Raw genomic sequence first — 16,736 nt, 5'->3', positions numbered from 1 at the left:
CACTCCAGTAGTATATAATGAGTTTGGAAATTGTAGAGAAATGCTTAAATAATGCATTACAATTTACCTGCACCCATTCGATTTTAGATGACTAAAATGAGTTACTGGAGATTTTAGTCGATTAAGATGTACTGGATATTTAGTCGACTAAATACGACTAAAACTAAAACAGTTGCAGAAGACTAAAATGGGACTAAAATTTAAAGTGGAGGTTCACCCAAAAACTTAATTTTTAACATTAGATTGAGGCTCATTTTGTCTAGGGGAATCGGGTGTTTTTTTTTTAAATCGAAGCAGTACTTACCGTTTTAGAGATAGATCTTCTCCGCCGCTTCCGGGTATGGGTTGCGGGACTGGGCGTTCCTATTTGATTGACAGGCTTCCGACGGTCGCATACATCGCGTCACTATTTTCCGAAAGTAGCCGAACATCGGTGCGCAAGGGGCCGTATAGAGCCGTACCGACGTTCGGCTTCTTTCGGCTACTCGTGACGCGATGTATGCGACCGTCGGAAGCCTGTCGGAAGACTGTCAATCAAATAGGAATGCCCAGTCCCGAAGACCATACCCGGAAGCGGCGGAGAAGATCGCTCTCTAAGTACTGCTTCGATTTAAAAAAAACACCCGATTCCCCATGACAAAATGAGCCTCAATCTAATGTTAAACTAATGTTTTTTTCAGGTGAACTCCCACTTTAAAATGCCATTTTAGTCCTAGGACACTGCTGTCAATCAATTCCAATGACGCAGGAGCCAGGGCCGAGTCCTGCTGTCTGTGTTAATAGACGCAGCAGCAGGACACGGGAGTGCGCACGCACGAGTGCTCCGAGGGAGAGTGCTTTTTCGACTGATTACTCGAGAAGAGGAGGAGCCAGGAGCGCCGCTGAGGGACTCCAGAAGAGGAGGATCATGGCCACTCTGTGCAAAACCAACTGCACAGAGTAGGCAAGTATGACATGTTTGTTTTAAAAAAAATACTGGCAAGCTCAGTGTGCTGCTGCTTATTCCCTCTCCCCAGCTTATATGCAGCTAAATACAGTGATCACTTATAAATAAATAAAAAAAGGGGGGGGTAAATTCATAAATAAAAGTTTTGCCTTTCATTTCTATTTTAAACTGAATGGGTTGTTTTAGGCCCCATGCACACGAGAAGCAAATGCAAACACATGTAAACTCAAGTTTTCAAAGGCAAAAACCGGCATTTAAAACGCCCGTTTTTGCCGCGAATTTCGCTGCGTTTTTCCGCGTTTAGCGGCGTTTTACCACGTTTGCGGCTATCAGCTTTTACAACAAAGACATTGTAGACCCTTCCAAAGCTTTGAAACGCAAAAACTTTTGCGTCTGAACCCAAAATTTTGCTTCTGAAAAAACGGGCCTAAACCCAACTGCTTTAAAACGCAAAAAAACGTGAATGTGTGCATGGACACATAGGATAACATTAAATGTGTTCAGGGGCAGTTGAAAAAAATGCCCAAATGCCTCTGAACTCGAGTTTACCAGCGTCTCGTGTGGATGGGGCCTTACAAGGTGATCATTTACAATCACTTTAAGTTACCACAAATTAGAAAGGTCATTACACTTGATCATATGAGAAGGTTGTGTATGTTATTGGTATCTTATCTTACTGGTCCCCCTGCTTCAATCCTAGGTTTGTGGTGAGAAACAGAGATTTGAGAAGCTCATGGAACATTTCAGGAATGAAGACAACAATATTGATTTTATGGTAAGATGTTGTTTCCTATTAATTTACTGTTACTACCTTGAATTCCAGGCAAACAGCTACATTTACAGTCAACATACACATATGGAAACTGTTTTGCCCACCAAAGGATTTGTAATTTCATGTAACTATTTTGTTTTGTGGTCTAAGCATCCTTGCCAGACAGCACAACCAGATACTTGACTTTGACTTTAACAGCAGCGCAGCTTGGTCAAAACACACTGCCAGCCCTCCAGCGCACTTACAAATCAGCATTTCTGCTCATTCAGAGTTCTTTCAGACAATAAGCGTACTGATCTCTAAAAAACGATCAATGGTGGATTGCCTTTCAAATGGGTAGCATAGCAGCAGCTGGCAGGTGTTACGGAGGTGCTAATGCCGCCTCCTGATGCCTGATTATTATTTTTTACCTACTGAATGGCAGTTTTACTTTGGCACGCAACGCAGTTGCGGTGTGGCCCCATTGGTCACAAATATGTGAATTTGACAGGTGCTGCCACCTGACAGACTCTGCAGGCTAAGTTAAAAATTCTGCAGAGCAAAGCATCATGGACTTGGATATCAGGCTGTTATGTTGGAATTCAGGTGAGTTTTAATCAAAATCAATTTAAAGGATAGGTTCACCATTACAGAAAAATCTGTAAGGTGAACTTACACAGGACCCCCTCCTCACCAACCCCTCCCCTGCCCCAATTATTAATTGCTATTAATATCAATGCATGATTCATTCTATCAGCTGCATTACCACATATGCATGTATAGTATGCCATGACGCATATGTTGGCGCCACAAGCCTAATAAATTATACACTAGATTTTACATCAAACCTTCATCTTATTTACTTGTAATACATCTTTTTCCAAAGTTGAATTTTGCACTTGAAAACTGTTTTCAAAGATTATCGGAACCCCCCCCCCCCCCCATTCTGAGCCCTGGTATATCCATGTCAGAAGTCTGGAGCTTAGAAACCCCCTCAGCATCCACGCGTCGTCTTCCCAGCTGACAGAACGTGCTATGCGGTTTCTGATTGGTCCTCCCATGTGACGTCGCTCAACAACTAGAGTGCTCCGAAACGAGGTATATAAAGGAGGTATATTTTGGACATTCAGCTGAGGGGATTTCTAAGCCCCGGACTTCTGATGTGGGTATACCAGGGCTCAGAATGGGAGGTTGCCGCGGTCCAGGTCAGCGGACCGGAGGGAGGGTGAGGAGGGCATCCTGTGTAAGTTCACCTTACAGATTTTTCAGGGCTGTGTTAACCCCAATGAGGATGCACATGTGTTCTGTGCATCCCCATGCAGGCAGTCCCATTCATGTCAATTGGAAAAGAGCAGCTCCATGGATACAGCCACTGTTCCCAATATGACATCCGTGTGGGTTCGGGTTCAGGTACGTGTCCCCAGAGTGTGCAAGTTCGGGGACACATGCCAACACCCATGTGGATGCCATATTGGGATCATAGGCCATATCTGTTCAGCCACTGTGTCTCAATTGACATTAGTAGGACTGTCTGCGCAGGGATGCATGGAACATCAGGAATTAACACGGCCCTGCATGAGCATACAGTATAATATGCCCCGTGTAAATGAGGCTTAACACAATTTAAAAATATATATATAACTGCATGTTTTTTAAAATGCCGCTGGAGTCCAGCTTTAATCTACTTTTGCAAGTATGTAAATATAGTAAATATAGTAGAAAACACCTGTAGTAACCTAATGGCTATGACTAAGGCTACACGCCGAAATGCGTAAGCCCTGTATTATTTTGTACCACACCTGGATTAATAAATGTATTCATTGTGGAAGATTGAGCTGGTGACTTTCTTTATCTACATACTTTCGCAAGTAGCATAAAGCGCCTCTTCTTAACCACTTCCTGACCGCCGCATGTAGATATACGTCGGCAGAATGGCACGGACAGGCACATCAACGTACCTGTACGTACCTGCCTAGACGTGGGTCGGGGGTCCGATCAGGACCCCCCCCCGCGCTACACGCGGCGGTCGGGTTCCCTCGGGGAGCGATTCGGGACGACGGCGCGGCTATTTGTTTATAGCCGCTCCGTTGCGATCGGTCCCTGGAGCTGAAGAACGGGGAGAGCCGTATGTAAACACGGCTTCCCCGTGCTTCACTATGGCGCTGCATCGATCGAGTGATCCCCTTTATAGGGGAGACTCGATCGATGACGTCATTCCTACAGCCACACCCCCCTACAGTTGTAAACACACACTAAGTGTACACTAAATCCTACAGCGCCACCTGTGGTTAACTCCCAAACTGCAACTGTCATTTTCACAATAAAGAATGCAATTTAAATGCATTTTTTGCTGTGAAAATGACAATGGTCCCAAAAATGTGTCAAAATTGTCCCAAGTGTCCGCCATAATGTCGCAGTCACAGAAAAATCGCTGATCGCCGCCATTAGTAGTAAAAAAAAAAAAAATTAATAAAAATGCAATAAAACTATCCCCTATTTGTCGCTCTATTTTTGTTTATAGCGCAAAAAATAAAAACCGCAGAGGTGATCAAATACCACCAAAAGAAAGCTCTATTTGTGGGGAAAAAAGGACGCCAATTTTGTTTGGGAGCCACGTCGCACGACCGCGCAATTGTCTGTTAAAGCGACGCAGTCCCGAACTGTAAAAACACCTTGGGTCTTTAGGCAGCATATTGGTCCGGTCCTTAAGTGGTTAAAGTCCCCTTTTTAAGTCCCACCCACTGTCATTCAATGGCTAGAGTTTACCACTGCTATACCAATGCTAGAGTTTCTGGCGCCCACTGAGGCTCTGGGATTTGAAAGTTGAATAACAGGAGGCAACTCTGAGGAGACAGGGTTTAATATCCATTTGCAGAGAATCAAGGGCCTGTGCACAGTCTAGTCTTATAGAAACAGTAGCACAGGTTTTACAGGCACCACAGGTTGTCTGCACTTGTAGACCAAAATAAATAAATAACTGAACTAAGTTCTGGAATTTTGTTTTTCCGATAATCTTTGAAAACAGTTTTCAAGTGCAAAATTAAACTTTGGAAAAAGATGTATTACAAGTAAATAAGATGAAGGTTTGATGTAAAATCTAGTGTATAATTTATTAGGCTTGTGGCGCCAACATATGCGTCATGGCATACTATACATGCATATGTGGTAATGCAGCTGATAGAATGAATTATGCATTGATATTAATAGCAATTAATAATTCAAATGTTCGAAATACAGTTTTGCCACGAGGAAAAAAGCTTTCCACTTACTTTCAAGTTATGCAGTAAAGGCATTTTAAAAGTTTTTAGATAACTCTAAAGACATTATTCTGATAGGGAAACAATAATGTCATATTTAGGCCCCGTACACACGGACGGACTGTTCCGATGAAAACGGTCTGCCGGCCCGTTTTCATCGGACATGTCCGCTGCCGGATTTTGGTCTGATGGTTGTACACACCATCAAACCAAAATCCCCGTGGACAGGATACGCGGGGCGTGGCCGCGCCGTCGCGGCGACGATGACGCGGCGACGTGCGCGACCCTGGAAGGTCAATGCTTCCACGCATGCGTCGAATCACTTCGACGCATGCGAGGGCTTTCGGTCGAGCGGACATGTCCGGTGAGTCTGTACAGACGACCGAACATGTCCGACGGACAGGCTTCCAGCGGACATGTTTCTTAGCATGCTAAGAAACATTTGTCCGCTGGAAACCTGTCCGATCCGCCGGAAAATTGTCCGGTCGGACGTACAGACGACCGAACATGTCCGCTGAAACTGGTCTGCGGACCAGTTTCAGCAGACATGTTTGGTCGTGTGTACGGGGCCTAAAGGGTAAGTCTGTCTACTGCTCTGAATCATCTGCTGCCTTTCTATCTCTCTCAGGGATCCTTGCAACATGATCCCTGAACTTGAGTTCCCAGCTCCACCCACCTAGCACATTACAAGGGGGGGTCTCTCTTTTCCTGTAGAATTTTCACATTTATTTTACATTGTATACAATTCATGGGAAAGGACGGCTCCTCCTGCTGTGGTAGGAATAAGACTGTGTGGCAGATCCGGAGCAGGCCTGGAAAGGAGCCCCCACAGGAAGATGTCAACACTAGATTTTCTGGCAGCTCCGGGCAGGCCTGGAAAGGTGCATCCACATGATGGTTCTAGATTTTCTGAAAGGATAAAAGAAGAAAGTTTTTAACAGGTACCTACCCTTCTGGAGTAGGTTACTGAGCATGATCACATCAAAAGTATGGAGTGCCTCCTAGCCCATTAAACAGCTGCTGTTTTCACAGAATACCACAACATATTCTCTACTTAAGGGGTTTCCTCAGTCTGGCTATGAACCAGATGATAGATGGGAAGATATTATCGAGCATTCCCCTTACCTGCCCTTCCGTCCTTGCTCTGCAACACTCTTCACCTTGTTTTTTACATCCCCCTACTTATCCTCTTTACCCCACAATTGCCCTTCAACTACCTCCCCTTCTACCCTCTTTTTAATACCCCTTTGTTTCTTTCTTTCTTTCTTTCTTTCTTCCTCCTTCTCCCCCCCCCCATACCTTTTCTACGTCTATTCATGTTCCCTAGCCCCTCCCTTTCCCTACTTCTCTTATTTAGGGATACAGGACCACTGGGCAACTTTAGACATGGTCCTCTCCTTTAGGGCCCTTTTACACAGGCGGACCGACTGAATCCCCCTGTCAGGTGGACCCTATCGGTCCATCCATTGTTCTCTGTGGAGTGGCGTGTGTCATCAGATTTGTGTTCGTTGACACCCGCCAATGTCCAATCCAATACTGTCTACTAAAAACAGATGGGTGAGGAACCGTTCCTCGTATGTCTGGCGCATCATATCGGATGGCAGTAAGGTGTGAACGGACAGGTGGTCTGTTTACACCTGACCGCCCATAGAGAAGAGCAGGCTGTGTCTTTGCATAAGAAGAGCAGACACGGACCACTAGACATATTCCCTGCTGAGCAGGACAGAGCCTGCCCTGTGTGAAAGGACCTACCACATTACCTCAGCTTTTATGGTTTTACCACCCCACCTACACACTCAGGCCAACCTCTCACAACTACAAATGCCAGCCTTTATACCTTAGGCCCCATACTCACGAGCAAACATGTCTGCTGAAACTGGCCCGCAGGCCAGTTTCAGCAGACATGTTTGGTCGTGTGTGGGCGCGAGCGGGCCGAATTCCAGCAAACATTTGCCCGCCGGGCCTTTTCCCAGCAGACAAATATTCCTGGACTTGTTTTAAAACAGTCCGCTGGAATTCTGCCCGCTCGGACATGTACGGTCGTCAGTACAGACCTACCGTACATGTCCAGGCGCCCGCCGTCCCTCGCATGCGTCGAATGACTTCGACGCATGCGTGGAAGCATTTTAAAGGCGGGCCGCCCACGTCGCCGCGTCATTGTCGCGGCGACACCGCGTCATCGACGCGGCGACACCGCGGACACGCACCGCGTATTGTTTACGCGCGGACTTCTGTACGATGGTGTGTACAACCATCGTACAGAAGCCCTCTGGCAGACATGTATGGTGGAAACGGTCCGACGGACCGCTTTCACCATACATGTTTGGTCGTGAGTACCCGGCCTTAGGGTACTAATGCATCTCACAAGAAAACTGTACTTCTTATTTACCTGTATTCTCTATGCAATGCATTAGGTGCACTCCCTTCCCCGTCCATGCTTTCTGTGTCCTATTTCCTTTTTTTTGATTTGTACAAAAATGCAATCAAATCTGGTTGATGTTTTAATTTACCAAATTCTGTCTATTGTTGTAACAACATTTTTAGGTGGACTGACCTCTAAAGGACCATAAAACATAAGCTATGCTTTGGCTTATTTCACTACTAACATATAACAAATGTGTGTCCTGGGGCATTGTAAAACATCTATTGTCCCCAGTCAACAAAATGATACAACTGGAGGAAATTACATATACCAGCAGAGGGTTATCTACAAAATGACATTCTATCACGTCAGTATGGTTAAAATTCTGATTTGCATGACCAGTAAGAATGCAAACACTATGGGCACTCCACTTTTTTTATGTCTAGTTTGCAAGACATGTTTTAAAAGCAGTAAAACAAATATGTAGTAATAATTATTAAAGCAAAACACTGGATGTCCTCTACCCGTGCCAGTTGTATTGTTGCACCAAACCCCTGTCTTTGTCATTTTTGTGGACAGCTTGGTCTGCATTACATGTGGGGGAAAAAAAACATATAAATATAAGTAATTAAAAGCAATAAAACAAATATGTAGTGATAATTATTAAAGCAGAACACTGGATGTCCTATACCCGTGGCAGTTGTATTGTTGCCCAAAACCCCTGTCTTTGTCATTTGGACAGCTTGGTCTGCATTAAATAAGGAAAAAAAGCCATCAAAGTATAAACAAAGGGCCAGATTCACAGCAGAAATAGATACGCCGGCGTATTTTCAAATTTGCCGCATCGTATCTTGATTTGGAATCCTCAAACCAAGATACGACGGCTTTTGGCATAGATCTGACAGGCGTACGCCTTCGGATCGTAGGTGTAATTCTCCGGCGGCCGCTGGGTGGAGTTTGCGTAGTTTTCCTGCGTCGGGTATGCAAATTAGCTGTTTACGGCGATCCACGAAGGTACGCGCGTTCGTCGCATTCTCTTACGTCTGCTTTTCCCGTCGTAAAGTTAAGAGTGCTATTTAGATGGTTAAAATTAGACCATCCATGTTAAAGTATGGCCGTCGTTCCCGCGTAAAATTTTTTGCTTAAGACGTCCGGGAATACGAAAGTACGCTACGCACGTCGCCGTTCAAAAAACACGTCGGGGCGCCGTAATTTTGCGCAAGGCGCGGCGGGAAATTTTCACACGGAGCATGCGCAGAACGTTCGGCGCGGGAGCACGCCTAATTTAAATGACACACGCCCCATTTGAATTAGGCGGGCTTGCGCCGGACAGATTTACGTTATGCCGCCACAGATTCATGTACCTGCGCTGCGGCGTAACGTAACTCATTACACCGCCGCAACTTTTCAGTGCAAGTGCTTGATTCACAAAGCACTTGCCTGTAAACTTGAGGCAGCGTAACGTAAATCTGTCCAGCGCAAGCCCGCCTAATTCAAACGGGGCGTGTGTCATTTAAATTAGGCGCGCTCCCGCGCCGAACGTTCTGCGCATGCTCCGTGTGAAAATTTCCCGCCGTGCTTTGCGCGAAATTACGGCGCCCCGACGTGTTTTTTGAACGGCGATGTGCGTAACGTACTTTCGTATTCCCGGACGTCTTACGCAAAAAAAAAAAAAAAATGTATTCGACACGGGAACGACGGCCATACTTTAACATGGATGGTCTAATTTTACACCATCTAAATAGCACTCTTAACTGTACGACGGGAAAAGCCAACGTAAGAGAATGCAACGAACGCGCGTACCTTCGTGGATCGCTGTAAACAGCTAATTTGTATACCCGACGGAGGAAAATGACGCAAACTCCACCCAGCGGCCCCCGGAGAATTACACCTACGATCCGAAGGCGTACGAAGCCGTACGCCTGTCGGATCTATGCCAAAAGCCGTCGTATCTTGGTTTGAGGATTCCAAATCAAGATACGACGCAGCAAATTTGAAAATACGCCGGCGTATCAGTAGATACGCCGGCGTATTTCTGCTGTGAATCTGGCCCTCAGTCACCAGGATAAAACGTTTTTTTGTGATAGTGGCCCTTTAAATGAGGAATAACTCCTTATATTTTTTATTTGGGATAAAAATGCTTTCTCCGTTAGGAAAATCAATGGCACTACTCCAGTGAAGTGTATCGCTGTCAAAAGAACAAATCACATTCATTAATCTCCTTATTATAATTACTTAGAAATGTGTCTACAGTTTGCCTATTGTTTTAAAAATAACTCTTCTGTGGCACCGTGTTTTATAACAGTGGGCACATACGTTATTAAGGAATGGTAAAAATAGGAATGAGGATGAAGGCCGGTAATAGGGATCCATGATGACAGGAGATGGGGGAGGAAGGGCTATCAGGGGAGTGCTGGATACTTCACCAAACTTTCCTGCACATTCTGCACAATCTCTAATTAGTTAACTCTTGCCGTGCTGTTGCAGGTGGCGTGTATGCAGTTCATTAATATCGTAGTCCATTCTGTAGAAGACATGAATTTCAGAGTCCATCTTCAGTTTGAATTCACCAAATTAGCCTTGGATGAATATCTGGATGTAAGTATGTGTATTATATTGCTTGCGTTGTATATTTTTGTTATTCTTATAAACATGATGATAGATTGATAGATAGAATACATAGATAATAAAAAAGGTTATATGTAGAGATAGATTGATAGATAGGCTATGATAGGTAGATATAGATGATAGAAATATAATAGATACACAGATTGATAAAACTAGGTTTAGGTAGAGAAACATAATAATCAGATAGATCCAAAGATGATAGAAAAATACTTAGATAGATAGGATACATAGATAAAAAGTTATGTGTAGATATAGATGATATAAATATAAAAGATAAACAGATTGATAGATAAACATAGGCATACTAAGTTAAAGATAACGTACATAATAATCAGACAGATATGTAGATGATAGAAAAATACTAGATAGATAGATAGGTAGGTATAGCTTATAGAAATATAATAGATAAATACATTGAGGCAGATTCACAGAGATCTGCCCCGGCGCATCGTATCTGAGATACGCTACGCCGCCGTACCTTACCTGGCTTTAAATCGAATCCCTAAAGAATTTGCGCCGTAAGTTACGGCGGCGTAGTGTATCTCAAGCGGCGTAACGGCGCGGAATTCAAATGCGGCGAGTAGGGGGCGTGTTTCATTTAAATGAAGCGCGTCCCTGCGCCGATCGAACTGCGCATGCTCCGTTTTTTAATTTCCCGCCGTGCATTGCGCTAAATGACGTCGCAAGGACGTAATTTTTTTTAACATAGACATGAATTACGTCCATCCCGATTCACGGAGGGCTTACGCAAACTAAATTTTTTTTTTTAAATTAAACGCCGGAACGACGGCCATACTTAACATGGCAGGTGTAACTCTACGCGACGAAATAGCAGCTTTAACTATACGCCGGAAAAAGCCGACTACAGACGACGTAAAAAAATGCGACGGCCGCTCGTACGTTCGTGGATCATCGGAAATAGCTAATTTGCACAATCGGAAATAGCTCATTTGCATACTCGACGTGGAAAACGACGCGAACGCCACCCAGCGGACGCCGAAGTATTGCATCTTAGATCCGATGCAATACTTCGCCTGTCGGATCTAACCCAGATGCCGTCGTATCTTGTTTTGAGGATTCAAAACAAAGATACAATGCGGGTAATTTGAAAGTACGCCGGCGTATCAGTAGATACGCCGGCGTACTCGCTCTGTGGATCTGCCCCATTGATTGCTAAAATAGGTATAGGTAGTGATACATAATAGTCAAATAGATATAAATAATACACAAATGATAAAAAATTAAAAGTTATAGGTAGACATAGATAGATAGATAGATAGATAGATAGACAGACAGACAGACAGACAGACAGACTACAAATCTGACGCCAGATTTTAGGATGTGCATAAAACATATTATCATCCTCAGATTTTCCATTACATATTGTGTCATTTGATTGTGACAATGCCTGTCTTTTACCTTGTGATCTGGTTGTGACTAATAATCACAACATATACTGTCTGGGTCATGAGAGGTAAAAATTAGATCTTCAATTGTAACTGTAACAAAATGTATGCCCAGATATCACAAAGTGTTTCTTTTGGAAAGTTTTTTTTTTTTCTTTCTTACTTTTTACTGAGTCTTCCAGCAATGGATAATTTAAGTGTGATTTCTTGTACAACCCCTCTGTGATTTTGTGGCCATGTAACTTTTTATCATGAAGAATAGGCTGCACACCATGATTGTGATCCAAAATCCTTTATTGGGACATCCCAGAGTGACACCACAAGACCAGAGTGACACCAAAAGACCAGAGTGATCGGTAGATGCGTTTCACACGATTATAAGTGCTTAATCATGATTAACCACTTCCCTACCACTGGACATCATATGACGTCCTGGACTTTCGGGGGGGGGGGGGATATCTGAATGATGCCTGCAGCTACAGGCATCATTCAGATATCTATCTTTTCAGCCGGGCGAATCTGCGCACCATAAGAATGATCATAGCGGCAGTTCCACTGCTTAATCATTCTTATAGGCGATGGGAGGGGACATCCCCCCCTCCCGCCGCCATCTGGTGCTTCTCCGGGCTCTCCCATGCCATTGGGGGCCCGGAGAACGTATCGGCCGGCGCCAGCCCACAACGATAGAGATTATCAGTGATCTCTATGACCGTCGGAGGCCCGGGCGTGACATTTTGACGTCACGCCTGGGTACCCGGAAGTAAACAAAGCCGCAATTGCGGCTGTCAGCATGAGATCGTGGATTTTTTTTCTTGATCTCATGCTTTCCAGCCTGGAGGAGAGATGTGGAGTCTTATTGACCCCGTATCTCTCCATAAAAGTATCTGTCATAAACCAATCCTATTACAAGGGATGGACAAAAAGGGGCAAATAGGGACAGGCAGACAGTGGGACTTTGAATGAAACACAAAACTTGAGTTGGATGAGACAATCAATATACAATAAATAGCGTGTTTATTCATAACAGACTAGAGCATAATGCATATAATGACATGTTAACATTAATAAATATAGTACAATATAAAATAAAACATGATTGGTAAATCACAATAGAGATCATAAAGTTGATGGCATGGTAGACAATATAACACATGATTAACGTAAATGTTGGCAGAAAACCCAAGAGTGTATGATATGGTAACAGTTCATGATGAATTAATAACTCAACCAATAATTAAAACCCATACGGACCACGTAATTGCTGTGATAAAACATTGAAAAAGAGTCTCTACGCGTTTCGTGGAGTAATAGCCACTCATCAGGAGCTAATTGGGGACACCTATAATATAAAATTATCTAATTAATGGTAATTAATTAAAACAGGAAGAGAGAGAACAATAGCTATAATCCTAACACTCTTACCTGAAGATAAATTGAGAAATTAAATAGGAGGGTTACTGCCAATGCTAGGAATTAAAAATGCCTGGGGGGTAATAAGAGTCCGACCCCCCCGGGAGCTGAAGCGGGAGTAATGAGGCAGCGGCGCAGTCCAGTGGAGAGTGAAAAAACAATGCATGGAAAGGGTCCCCCTTCCAATTCTGTAGTGATGGATAAGAACCTTGGGGCATCTGTAAACAAATGAAAAATTGGGCGTGAAGATTATGTGCTATAGAGAAAAAAATAAAAATAAAATAGAATCGGCAAGTGAGGGGGAAAAAATGAGGTGGTGGGTGAGAGGACCCATGGTCAAATGCCCAGATAATAATTATAGTAGGAAGGCCAAAAAATTCAGCCCCGCGGTGCAGTGTTAGTGTGCAGGAATGAAGACTTAAGCCGCGTACACACGATCAGTCCATCCGATGAGACCGGACCGATGGACCGTTTTCATTGGTTAACCGGTGAAGCTGACTGATGGTCTGTCGCGCCTACACACCATCGGTTAAAAAAACTATTGTGTCAGAACGCGGTGACATAAAACACGACGTGCTGAAAAAAACGAAGTTCAATGCTTCCAAGCATGCGTCGACTTGATTCTGAGCATGCGTGGATTTTAAATTTAAAGCAAGTTGGCTTTTTTTTAACCAATAGTTAAATAACCTATGGGGCCCACACACGATCGGTTTTGACCGATGAAAACGTCCTCTGTTTAACCTATCGTGTGTACGAGGCCTAAGAGGCACCATGTGAGGTAGCATGGTGGAGTGGAAATGTGATTACCGTGAGGGTAGGGAATGGCCCGCCTGCCAAAAGGGTCCCGCTAAACGTCACGTTAAGATGTGCCATGAGAAAGGACAAAAAGCAACCACACTGACCAGCACCTCGATATGTGTGCTCGATCCCCTCATCACGATGCACGCAGGTGGAAATAACCAACGCCAATCACGTGACGTCAAAATTACGCCAAACGCTTGGGCGCCGGGGGCGTGGCGTCGACGTGCAGCGAGTGGAATGCCCCAGCCCCGCAACCAAATAGGCGAGGGAGTGGGGGAGAGCCGCAGGACACGTCGCAGCTCCTGGGGATAAGCAAAAAAAAAAGAGGGATAACAATCCGAACATGGTCTAATAAAAACGATGTGCCCCAGTAATGCAGATAACTGGTACTGGCACTTAATGAATCGCAACAGCAAACCATGGAATAAATCTGTAAAAACTTGTGTGCTTCCATCCCTATAACATTTGAAGAGAAGAATGTGATTGGGACTTTAAATGAGACTATGACTTGTATAGCATACAGGTCTCCATCCCCGATAATTTTGAAAAAAAGGGGCAAATATTACAAGGGATGTTTACATTCTTTGTAATAGGAATAAAAGTGATAAATATATATATATATATATATATAAAGTGTAAAAAAAAAAAAATTAAGTAAAAAAAAAAATTTTTTTTTTTTAGAAGCCCCTGTCCCCGGTAGCTCACGCTCAGAAGCAAACACATACTTAAGTCCCACCCACATATGTAAACGCCATTCAAACCACACATGTGAGGTATCGCCGCGTGCATTAGAGCAAGTGCAACAATTCTAGCACTAGACCTCCTCTGTAACTCTAAACTGGTAACCTTTAAAAAAAATACTTATTTTTACCTAAATGCATTTATAATCGTGTGGAACGCATCTACCGGGCACTTTGGTCTTGTGGTGTCACTCTGGGATGTCCCCATAAAGGATTTTGGATCACAATCATGGTGTGGTGATGCAGCCTTTTCTTCTTTTTTATACATTGATTGTGGAGGTGAGCCGAGACGGGCACCCACTAGTTTCATCAGGCTTCCTCATCTCACCTAGGGCGGCAACCCTTCCTTGTCTAAATATCTTTTTATCATGGTTTAAAAAAAATGTGGGTATAAGTTAAAGCGGAGCTCTACACAAAAGGGGAAGATCAGCTTTAAGCACTCCTCTCACCCTCCAATGCCACGTTTGGCATGTCATTTTCTTTTGAGGGAGCGGGTACCTAGTTTTGACAGGTACCCAGCTCCTACTATCCCTCATGGTGCCGTGGTGCTGAGTGGAAGTTCTCCTCTCCCCCATCCCTCCCTTTAATCTTCTGGGACACGTCACAGGTCCCAGAAGATTGCCTGACCATTAAGGAGGCGCAGCGTGACTCGCACATGCATGCTGCGCACCTGGCTTAGAAGCCGCAAGCTGTCATAGCCGGGTGCCCACACTTGTAATGCCGGCACCGGATAGAGGAGAGGGAGAGAACCGAGTATTGTGGGCGGCCACATCGCTGGATCCTGGGACTGGTGAGTGTGTGTTTATTAAAAGTCAGCAGCTACAGTTTTTGTTGTTGCTGACTTTTAATAAACACAAAAATGACTGGAACTCCTTTTTAAATAGAAATGGAGTAACGTAACTTTGAGTAGTGTGAGCCTCTGGTGCCATTAAAAATGGCCGTTGCAATTTTCGGTGTCAGGAAATGGATAATACCTGGAGATTATATTTAGTATCGGCTTCTGGTCCCAAGACCAGACACAAACAAGATAAGGCAGCATCATGTTATATAATTACATAGTTACATAGTTGGTAAGGTTAAATAAAGATAATAGTCCATCCAGTTCAACCTGTGTGTGTCAATGTCGATAATCATTTCCCATATCCCTGTATATTGTGTTCATTAAGATGCACATCCAAGAGTCTTTTAAAACTATCAATACTTCCTGCTGACACCACTATTTGTGGATGAGAGTTCCACATTTTTACTGCCCTTATAGTGAAAACCCCCTACACAGCTTCAGTCTCATTGTATGGCCCCGTGTCCTCTTACACACCCTGAGACAAAATTGTTTCCTACCTACACAGGGATCACCATTGAGATATGTGTATATCACTATCATATCTCCTCTCAAGCATCTTTTTTCCAGAGGGAGTACATTAAGCGCTTGTAGTCTTTCCTCTCATGTATGACACTGCAATCAAAATCGTCTTTTCTTGTGTTGAGTTATCATTCTCAGTATTTTGACCAGTCTTTGTGAATTATATGTACCGATTGTATTGTATTTAATCTTCTGCATTCTTTTACTTTCAGAAATTGAAGCATACGGAAAGTGACAAGCTTCAAGTCCAGATTCAGGCCTATCTAGATAATGTGTTTGATGTGGGTGCGCTCCTGGAGGATGCCGAGACCAAGAACGCAGCTCTGGAGAGAGTGGAAGAACTGGAAGAAAACATTTCTCATGTAAGAGGAAACAACAGAGCAATATATATATATATATATATATATATATATATATATATATATATATATATCATATGCAGGTTATACCAGGTTATACAAATACAGTATCTTTGTTGTTTTTGTTTTGTTATGGAAAGCGTTTAGTTTGGTTTCGGAATTTGTTTAGTTTTGTTTTGTTTTCGTTAAATTTAGGTTTGTTTTAATTAAAATTAGTTTCATTTATGAATTTTCTGAGGAATTCCAACTTTGCACAACAATTAGAATTTCGATCGGTCGGAAAACGATTGACCAATTTGAATTCTGTGTGAAGAAATTGCTGGTTGTTAAGCAGTGATCCAGGAAGTCATCCGTCCGCGTCTTTAACAACCAGGAGTCATTATCTGTCAGCGGGCTTCCCCACTGGTAATAGAAAAATTGTAAAAAAAAATGGCGTAGGGCCCCTCCCCCAGTCCACACTAAAAACATTTTTTTTAAAAGGCGTGGGGTCCTCCCCAAATACATACCAGACCCTTATCCGAGCATGCAGCCTGGCAGGTCAGGAAAGGGGTCCTGAACCATACCAGGCCACATGCCCTTAACATTGGGGGTTGGGTGCTTTGGGGCAGGGGGCTCTGCCGCCCACCCCGAAGCACCTTGTTCCCATGTTGATGGGGACAAGGGCCTCTTCCCAACAACCCTGGGCTGTGGTTTTGGTCGGGGCCCCCATATCCCGA

At 43.8% G+C, this 16,736-nt stretch overlaps 1 protein-coding gene across 9 annotated transcripts in view; it reads left to right on the top strand.

The window, feature by feature from the left end:
* FMNL2 (formin like 2) overlaps nt 1-16,736 on the top strand; it is a 335,632-nt gene that overhangs the window by 263,587 nt on the left and 55,309 nt on the right. For all 9 annotated transcript variants that reach the window (XM_040357955.1, XM_040357954.1, XM_040357961.1 and 6 more), the window contains exons 10-12: nt 1,647-1,721; nt 9,804-9,914; nt 15,874-16,023. In XM_040357955.1, coding sequence (XP_040213889.1) covers nt 1,647-1,721; nt 9,804-9,914; nt 15,874-16,023 — 336 coding nt within the window. The remainder of the gene's footprint in view (nt 1-1,646; nt 1,722-9,803; nt 9,915-15,873; nt 16,024-16,736) is intronic.

The sequence above is a fragment of the Rana temporaria genome, chromosome 6, assembly GCF_905171775.1.
Source record: "Rana temporaria chromosome 6, aRanTem1.1, whole genome shotgun sequence".
NCBI classification, from domain to species: domain Eukaryota; kingdom Metazoa; phylum Chordata; class Amphibia; order Anura; family Ranidae; genus Rana; species Rana temporaria.
The sequence above is the reverse complement of the archived record's forward strand: the minus strand, read 5'-3'. Positions and strand labels throughout refer to the sequence as shown.